Genomic DNA, 9,093 nt, shown 5'->3' on the forward strand with positions numbered 1-9,093 from the left:
AGGCTGATGACAAAGGGGGCCAGAGCCCCTAAGAGCCTGTGTTCAGCTGGAGAAGGGAAGGGAAGGGGAGTGCGAGATCTTCTCTTTTTTGTCTTTCTCCTAAGGCCATAGTTATTTGGGAAGAGGGGAAGGGCACCCACAAATAAACTTTGTTTCCAAGGGCTGGATCAGAATCAGGGGAACATCGCAACTGGTGCTTTTGAAAAATAAAATTAAAGTTTAAAAAAGGGAACCTGGACCAAGTAGCTGACCATCACTCTGAGCTGGTTGCTGGTGTTACCAGGTTGATGGTCTGAGATCATTTTCACTCATTGGAAGCAACGTATTACACTGGGATAGTCAGGGATGGGGTGGGATGGGGGTCTGTTTCTTTTTATTTTCCTTTGCCTGACACCCACCTCTCAGAGCAACTTTGATTTCTGTGTCAAAGTGGCAGAGGAAGCAGCTTGTTAGCAGAGATTGGACCTCTGAACACTGAGAAATGCCTCCTTCTTAGCAGGCTCTGAGTCTCCGCAACAGCACTAAGTGCAAGAAAGCTGGTAAATTATTAAAACAACCTTGCAACGGCTCTGGAGAAACCACCGGTGCCTCAGATTCAAAGGGAAGGCTGTGGTGTGAGAATCCCCATTAGTAACAATACGCACAGTTTGCAGGAACATATGTCCCCACATGGAGCAATCAACCAATGTGGACTGTTTAGCCATAATATTTCAAAGAAGTGCTTTTAACGCAGTTGATCCGTATGTTTATTTTTGAGCTGCAAAACAGATTTCTTCACCAGCCTTTCAGAACATTTCTCTGATGGACGCAATCCAAACTATTGGGGAGAAGGCTTTGCTCCAGCAGAGCGGCTGATATATTTATTTTTTTAACTCAAAGTCACGACTGGTGGAAAAAGAATAACCAGGACAGGCAGAAAGTGCATTTTGCCCTCTAAAAAGGCAAGAAGAGCTAGACCCCGCTGGGGACCTTCTCTCAAGAAAGCAATTCCATAGAAACAGTGTCAGACAGGACCGGGGCAGATAGCGAAGGGGCGATTTCCAAGCCTCTCCTGGGGCGGATACTTGAGGATACACTGCAAATACACCTTTTTCCATCCTCTGCTGAGAAGTGCATGGGAGGCCAACGCGGGTCCCTTCTGATTTATTGTTTGATTGATTGATTTTTTTTTAATAAAGAATAAGAGCTCCTCTTGGAATAGCACTCCCTGCCTTCGCAGGGGATTGGGGGGGGCAGGGAGGGGGCGCGAGTGAAAGGCCTGGTCTCCTTGCCTGCTCTATCTAATCCTAATTAAAAATAAATTACATGCAGCACGGAACTTGAAATGACGAAGTTAATCCTGTTACGCGCCAGGGATCGCCCCGCCGCGCGCTCCCGCGGCCCCGCTCCCAGGCGCGCCCCCGGCGCCGCCGCGCAGCGGCCGCGCAGCCCCCGGCGCAAGCCAGCGGCGCTCCGCAGGCCCTTCCGCGCCGCGGCTCAGCGCGCCCCCGCCGGCAGCGCCGACGCGCTGCCGAGATCCCGCTCCCAAAAGCCGGCGCCGCGGGGGGGCGGGGTACCCCCGCCGCGCAGCCCCGCGCAGCCCCGCGCAGTGCCCCCCCCCCCCCCCGCCCCGGGTTGCCCCGGCGCCGCTGCTTTGTCCCGGCGCCTCATGTGCGCAGCGGAGCGGAGCCCCCTTTTGTGCGGGGTTTTCAGACCTGACGGGGCCGGGGGGGGGGGGGGGGCACATTTATTTTGCCCCCTCTTCCTTTAAAGCACTTCTCTGAGGTGCCCTGACACATGGAAAGAGGGAAGGAAGCGAGGAAAGGGGCCAGGAAGAAGGGAAGAGGGAAGGAAGGAAGATAAGAGGGAAGGAAGGAGGGAAGGAAGGAGGAAGGAAGGAAGGAGGGAAGGAAGAGGGAAAGGAGGAAGAAAGGAGGGAAGGAAGGGAGAAAAAGAAGGGAGAAAGGAGGGAAGGATGGAGAGAAGGGAGGAAGGAAGAAAGAAGGCAAGCAGGGAAGAAGAGAGGAAAAGAGGGAAGGAAGGAGGGAGGGAAGAAGAGAAGAAAGGGAGAGAAGGAAAAGAGGGAAGGAAGGAAGGAAGGAAGGAAACGCTGTTTTCCTGGCAGATTTCCTGCGTCGGGGCCGGGATCGGGACCGTGGTCGGGGCCGGGATCGGGACCAGGACCGGGACCGAGATCGGGACCAGGACCGGGACCGGGGCCGGGAGCTCGGCCGCGCTCCGCGCTGCGCCTCGGGCTCCGCGCGGGCAGATGGTTTCGTTCCCCCCGTCCGTGCCAGGTTTCAGCCTCATGCTGTTATTTTGTTCTCCTGGAACGAGACTGGTGTTGCTTCCCAGAGAGGCCCTATTAGGACAAAAAGAAAATCCTGTGAATAGGCGTAACAGGGCACCAGGAGGGATAGGTCTTAAATGTATTTTAATATGAGCCGGGCATTGTGTGTAATTCAGCGCTCATCATCGTTTAGTCAAAGAGTTATGGCAGTGATTGGGAATGAATAGGGGGACATAATGGATACATGTGGCGTTTGCTCATTATATTCAACTTAGTCCAACTCCTCTGTGGAAACTGTTCAACTTTCTCTCCCTTTAGCCTGTCATAGTGAAATAATACAGACATTGGTCCCTCAAATGGGATAGCCTGCCATGCTATTATATTTCTACAGCTAACGAGGGCTTCATAAGCCTTTGATACAGCCTGATCTTTGAAACCTCTCCAAATCTCCTCAAGCTTATGCTAAATCCTATTTGGAACTTTTTTTTCCCCTTCTTTTCGCCTGCTAGTGCCCAAAGGCTTAGGCAACCCGGGCGGTGACATGCATACTAAAGCACGCGGGGGGACATCTCCTGAAAGGCGACCGACGGCGCTGATCACAGGCTCTCACGCGAGCGACACACCGAGCGCGGGCGCGCACGTGAGGGCCACCCGCTCCCCCCCGCTTCCCCCCCCCGCCCCGGCGCCGCTAAGCCGCGGCCCGCGCCCGCGCACCGCCCGCGCGCACCTGCGCGGCAGCGGGCCGCTCGGCGGGCGCCCTTAAACCCCGCGGGCGTTTTACACCGCGCGCTGCCCGTGCCAGCTCCGCCGCCGCCGGGGGGGGTGGGGGAAGAAACGGGGGGGAAAAAAAGAAAAAAAAAAGAGGGTTAGGGACAACAAAGGCGAGCTCCCCTAATTGTCCTTTCGTGCCGCCTCCCTAAGCCGTTTCCACGCTAAACGGATTTTCTGGGAGGCTCCGGGGCGCGCGGCGCGCAGCCCGCCTCCCCTCGGCCGCCCCGCCCCGGCCATTTGCATAGCGCCGTCTATTAAAGGCCCTGCGGAGGCGCGGCCGGGCGCAGAGCGCGGCGGAGTGTACGCGGAGCAGTCCTCGGCCTGTCCCGGCGCGTCCCGTCGGGCTCAGGCGTGCGCAGCCCCCTCGCCTTCCCCCGCCGCCCCCCGCGCAGGCGGCATGAGCCCCGGCACGGCCGCCCGCGGCCCCCTGCGGCTGCTCGCCCTCGGCTGCCTGCTGGCCGCGGCCCTCGGCAAGACGGTGAGGTACCGCACCGACGAGGAGGGCGTGCCAGGCACGGTCATCGGCACGCTGGCCGACGAGATGCCCGTGAAGGCACCGGGGGAGATGAGCTTCCGCCTGATGCGGCAGTTCAGCAACAGCTCGCTGGTGCGGGTGCGGGAGGAGGACGGGCAGCTCAGCATCGGTGACGCGGGGCTGGACCGGGAGCGTCTGTGTGGGCAGGCCCCGCAGTGCGTCCTCGCCTTTGACGTGGTGAGCTGCTGGCGGGAGCGCTACCGCCTGGTGCACGTGGAGCTGGAGGTGCGCGACATCAATGACAACGCGCCGCGCTTCCCCCGCGCACAGATGGCGCTGGAGGTGTCAGAGAGCGCCGCGCCCGGCACCCGTCTCCCGCTGGAGGTGGCCGTGGACGAGGATGTGGGCTCCAACTCCATCCAGAGCTTCCAGGTCTCCCTCAACAGCCACTTCGGCGTGGAGGCGCAGACGCGGGCGGACGGGGCGCGCTGCGCTGACCTGGTGCTGCTCCAGGAGCTGGACCGCGAGCGCCAGCCCGCGTACACCCTGGAGCTGGTGGCCAAGGACGGCGGCAGTCCAGCACGCTCTGGCACGGCCACAGTGCACGTCCGTGTCCTCGATGCCAATGACAACAGCCCCACCTTCGCGCGGAGCTCAGTCACAGTGGAGCTGCCTGAGGATGCGCCGCCCGGCTCCCTGCTGCTTGACCTGGATGCCGACGACCCCGATGAGGGCCCCAATGGCGAGGTAGTCTATGCCTTTGGCAGCCAGGTGCCCCCCGAGGCACGGCGCCTCTTCCGCCTGGACCCACGCTCAGGCCGCCTCACGCTGGAGGCTGCCGTGGACTACGAGCGCACCCGCACCTACGAGCTGGATGTGCGCGCCCAGGACCGTGGCGCCAGCCCCCGTGCCGCCACCTGCACGGTAATCGTGCGCCTCACCGACGTCAACGACAACGCGCCGCGCATCAGCATCAGCGCCCTCCGTGGCGCCGCCAGCGCTGCTGGGGTGGCTTACGTCAGTGAGGCTGCGGCCAGCGAGAGCTTCGTGGCGCTCGTCAGTGCCTCAGACCGTGACTCAGGCGCCAACGGGCAGGTGCGCTGCAGCCTCCGCGGACATGACCACTTCACCCTGCAGCGTGCCTATGAGGACAGCTACATGATCGTCACCACGGCGGCATTGGACCGTGAGCGCATCCCCGAGTACAACCTCACCGTGGTGGCTGAAGACCTGGGCTCGCCTCCCTTCAAGACCGTCCGCCAGTACACAGTGCGGGTGAGCGATGAGAATGACAATGCCCCGCTCTTCACTAAGCCCCTCTACGAGGTGGCCGTGCCGGAGAACAACCCGCCTGGCGCCTACATCACCACCGTGGTGGCCCGTGACCCTGACCTTGGCCACAATGGCAAAGTCACCTACCGGCTCCTAGACACTCAGGTCATGGGGGCCCCCATCTCCACCTATGTCTCTGTGGACCCCGCTACCGGGGCCATCTATGCTCTCAGGACGTTCAACTATGAGATCCTCAAGCAGCTGGACCTGAGGATCCAGGCCACTGACGGGGGTTCTCCACAGCTCTCCAGCAGCACCCTCATCAAGGTGAGGATGGTGGACCAGAACGACAACCCGCCCGTCATCATCCACCCAGTGCTCACCAATGGGTCAGTAGAAATCGGCGTGTCCAGCAGGACCTCCCGTGACTCCCTTGTGGCCCAGATCAAAGCCCGAGATGCAGATGACGGGGCCAATGCTGAGCTCACCTTTGCCTTCCTAGAGGAGCCTCAGCAGGACCTTTTCACCATTGACTCAAGCACTGGGGACATTGTGCTGAGGGGTGACCTCTCTGAAGAGCTGGGACAGCTGTTCAAGGTCATTCTCACTGTGACAGACAATGGCAGACCCCCCCTGGCCACAACTGCCACCGTCAACTTTCTAGTGACTGCCACAGCTCCTTCCAGTATCCAGGAGATAGTCAAGCCCAGCTCCTGGGAAGGAAAAGCTTTGCAGTGGGATATCCCTCTGATTGTGATCATTGTCCTGGCAGGCAGCTGCACCCTCCTCCTGGTGGCCATAATCACAATTGCCACCACCTGCAACAGGCGCAAGAAGGGGAATGAGATCAAAAACAACAGTTCCTTGAAGGAGCAGATAGACATCTCCCATCTGGAGAAGGGTCGGCAGGAGGACAGCAGCCAGAGGGGAAATGTGTTCGAGGTACGAACCTTTCCCAGCAAAACCTCCTTCACCAGCCCCGATTCTTCTCCAGCTGCCGAAGAGATCTCTGCTTCTGAGAACGGCAGCGACAGCACTTGCCTCTATGAGGGTCAGAAGAGGCTCAGAGGAGCGAACGGGGAGGTGAGATTCTGCTGTGCTTCCCTTCTGATGGGGAAGGGGGAGAATAAAAGGAATGGGGTTAGAGGGGGGAGTCTCAGATGACATGAACTGCGGATGTGTAGTTCTGATGTTGATTTACCAGTTATTACTTCTCTCTCTCACCTTTCCTTTGATCCCCTCCCTGCAGGCTTTTGCTGCCGCTCCAAGCTACAGCAAAGAGCCTGCCCCTGCTGTGGCCATTTGGAAGGGACATTCGTTCAACACCATCTCTGGGCGAGAGGCAGAAAAGTTCAGTGGCAAAGACAGTGGCAAAGGCGACAGTGATTTTAACGACAGCGACTCGGATATCAGCGGAGATGCCCTGAAGAAGGATCTCATTACGCACATGCAAAATGGTAAGGACTCCGTCCCTCCTCACCATGAGCTCCTGCTCCTGCCTGGCCCGTCCGGACAGACAGACAGACAGGCAGACAGGGAGGTGCGCAGGGACCCCTCTCTGCAGCACAGTGACTAGCTGGGGCAGCTGGAAAGGGAAATCTGACGCTCCCCTCAGGAGCTGCATGACTTAAACTGCCTGCCTCTTCACAGCAGGCTGCTAAATGGTGATTTCTTTCCGCGTTGCGCACCCAGCACAAATTAGCAGATGCTGGAAGTACTGTAGGTTTTTTTTTTTCCTCCCCAAAGAGCTTCCTTTCAAGTTACAATTGTGATCAGTGTCCCTAGCAAAACAACATACCTGTAGCTTCCCAAGTGTGCTTTTCAGCTGTGCCTTAGAGCATCATTTCCCGACTCACACCGTCAGAGCATTGAATGATCCCATGACTGATAGCTCTGATTACGAGTGGCACAGATTTCTTCCCGGGGTAACAACAGGTTTCTCATTCTTTGTCTATTTAGGACTATGGGCCTGTACTGCTGAGTGCAAGATCCTTGGTCATTCGGACCGCTGCTGGAGCCCCTCCTGTGGCCGAGCCAATTCTCACCCATCTCCCCATCCTTCGGCACCTCTCTCCACCTTCTGCAAAAGCACTTCTTTGCCCAGGGATCCCCTTCGCAGAGACAACTTTTACCAGGCACAGCTGCCGAAGACGGTGGGGCTCCAGAGTGTCTATGAGAAAGTGTTACATAGGGACTTTGACCGGACAATCACGCTGCTCTCCCCTCCACGTCCTGCAAGGCTTCCAGACCTTCAGGAGATCGGGGTGCCCCTGTACCCAGCCCCCTCGACTAGATATCTGGGCCCCCAGACTGACACCACTGAGAAAGTGTAACCCTACCCACTCCCTGCCCAAGTACACGCATCCATACACGCACACAATTAGGTCACTTCCAAGAGCCTTTAAGTTATTGACCAGATCCAGTGTTGTACATGTAAATATGCAAGATGTGCCTTAAAAATGAAGCTGTTGGGAAAGATTTCCAATCATGTCAGTACTGTTTGGTATTTGCAAACAAAAAATTGTTTGTAGTTAATGTAATTTTTATGAAATGTGCAGTATTTAAGTTTTTCTTTTCATGTTTTTTTCTCTTCTACACTGTTTTTTTTTTTTGTTTTTAGTTCACCCATGGCCTGCCATTTTTGTAGTGTTTTTAACCTGTATATTGTGTAATGTAATGTTTGTATATAATGAAAATTGGTTATATTTTTATATAATTAAACCTTGAAAAATGGGAATTCTTGCCAAAGGAACTGTCTGAAAGACACAATAATTAATAATAATAATATCCTGAATATGTAGACTCTTGTAAGGGAAATTCCTCTTTCACCATGTAATAATAACCCAAGCAACGCAGTGTACTGAGATGTTTGCCTTGCCAAGTGTGACTTGTATTTCTTGAGTCTGTGGTCAATTGAAAGTTAGATGTTATTTAATTACCTTTGGTTTCTGTAACCTGCGTCACTGATAAACACTAATAAAGGTTTTGTGATGTGTTGAAGAGATCTGTTCCTGGCTTTCATGCTTCAAAGCTTATAGGTCTTTACAAGTCAGCAAAATATTTTGCGTGGAGACATGTAGTGGGAGGGAATGTGGATGATGCTGCTTTTAGTCTCATCCTTTCTTCATCTCAAGCAATACCTCTCTAGAGATTTAGCTCCTGAGATTTTAATGATGGGTTACAGAGGGGGAGGGAGGACCGAGTGACAGAGCTGGCTACTACCCGCTCTGAGCTCTTCCAGCCAGATCCTTCACCAGTGGAGATCAGTGTAAGCTTACTGAACCAAAGAAGCTCTGTCAATTAACTTAAGTGTCCATGATGTGAAGATATCTTTGCACCAGCAGGCACCTGAGCTTTCTGATACAGCTGAGACATTGATTTGAGTAAAGCTGCATAGGTGTGTGTTTATATATTTATATCTTGTTAAAGCAGCCTTGCTAACGGACAATAAAACGAGTTTGTGTGTGTGTGCGTGTGTGTGTGTATGCGTATTTATACCAAGAGAAAGGATAGTTTATATTTTGCATAAAACAGAGAAAGAATAGATCTCAATTGCACTGAGATTGTGTCTGTGATACATCTTTTGTTTCCCCCCAGAAATGACAAAGGCCTGAGAAAAATCATATCCAGCTTTGAACTTCCCTCGCCTCAAGTCTCAAGCTGAAAGCTGGCCTTAAATCCTCCTACTGAAATCATGAATAGAATAGCATTTAATGAAACAAGCTGAAGCATGAGCACTGCTTCCTCTGTTTAAAAGTGCTTATACCAGAGAGAAATTTTATACAGAGATTTTAATATTAGAATTAAACTTTTCCAAAAGGAAGAACTGCTCCTCATTTTGAGTGTATAATTTTGCAGGTCTTGTTAGACTTCATGTCTCAAAAAGCAAGTAGAAAGCAACATCCTACCTGCACTTAACCAAAAGAAATTGCCTTTCTCCACTGACTTCCAGCTTTCCCAAACTTACACAGCAAGAGTGATAGAGCCTAACCAAGTCTTCAGGCATATGCATTCTGAGTTTTAACAGGGGCTTCATAAAAGATGCTTCATGAAGATTTGTGGTGGGGAGACAGCATTAGAGGCTCTGCTATAGTGCACATAAAGAGAATTGAAATCAGGCAAGAATAGACTGTGAAGCAATGTCTGTGATACAGCTTTTATGGTCAGGAAAATGGGTGAACATCTCTGCTGATTTATCTGAACCTGGTAATAAAAAATCACGATGCATCTAATTAAGAGGTTCCTCCTGTTTGGTTAAATTTAGAGCTGAATTTTGGGCTCAGTGCTGGGTGCTGAGAAGGAAGGC

General features: G+C 54.0%; 1 protein-coding gene across 1 annotated transcript; it reads left to right on the top strand.

Annotated features, from left to right (window-relative positions):
• Positions 1–3,308: 3,308 nt before the first annotated feature.
• PCDH8 (protocadherin 8) lies at positions 3,309–7,787 on the top strand. Its single transcript, XM_026099207.2, has 3 exons — positions 3,309–5,870; positions 6,037–6,244; positions 6,747–7,787. The coding sequence occupies exons 1-3, from the start codon at positions 3,438–3,440 to the stop codon at positions 7,118–7,120; spliced, it is 3,015 nt and encodes a 1,004-aa protein (XP_025954992.1). The 5' UTR covers positions 3,309–3,437; the 3' UTR covers positions 7,121–7,787.
• The last annotated feature ends 1,306 nt before the right edge of the window (positions 7,788–9,093 follow it).

Source organism: Dromaius novaehollandiae, chromosome 1, assembly GCF_036370855.1.
Source record: "Dromaius novaehollandiae isolate bDroNov1 chromosome 1, bDroNov1.hap1, whole genome shotgun sequence".
NCBI lineage: Eukaryota > Metazoa > Chordata > Aves > Casuariiformes > Dromaiidae > Dromaius > Dromaius novaehollandiae.